General features: G+C 47.4%; 1 pseudogene across 1 annotated transcript in view; it reads left to right on the forward strand.

Annotated features, from left to right (window-relative positions):
- Window positions 1-19: 19 nt before the first annotated feature.
- Window positions 20-325, forward strand: part of TEOVI_000572600:pseudogene — a 1538-nt pseudogene continuing 1232 nt past the window's right edge. Inside the window, 2 exon segments of the mRNA in view lie at window positions 20-304; window positions 307-325. The exon segment at window positions 307-325 is cut by the window's right edge and continues 374 nt beyond it. Coding sequence covers window positions 20-304; window positions 307-325 — 304 coding nt within the window.

The following is a 325-nucleotide window of genomic DNA, read 5'->3' on the forward strand; positions in this document are numbered from 1 at the left end:
GCATCGCCAGGGTGGCTAAGACAAGCAAGCATACAGCATCAAACTAACAAGTTACACATTCAAGCAGATGAATCGAACTAGACAAACGTAAAAGCTATTACTCGTGGCAATAGTGGTAGTTACGGCAGCACTTGCAACAACGATAGAAGACAGCAGCCCCTCAAACAAGCTGAACACCCCTTGTTGGCTCCTGCAGTATCTAGCAAAAAAGCTAGCAGACAACTAGCGGAAAACTGTAGACGCCCGTCAAACCCTCAGCGCAAACCAAAGGCAGGCGAAACAGTGGCTGTTAGCGAGCCTAAAAGCAACAGGCAAAAAGCGAATT

This window comes from Trypanosoma equiperdum (genome assembly GCF_001457755.1).
Source record: "Trypanosoma equiperdum strain OVI genome assembly, contig: ctg_1398, whole genome shotgun sequence".
Classification (NCBI taxonomy): domain Eukaryota; phylum Euglenozoa; class Kinetoplastea; order Trypanosomatida; family Trypanosomatidae; genus Trypanosoma; species Trypanosoma equiperdum.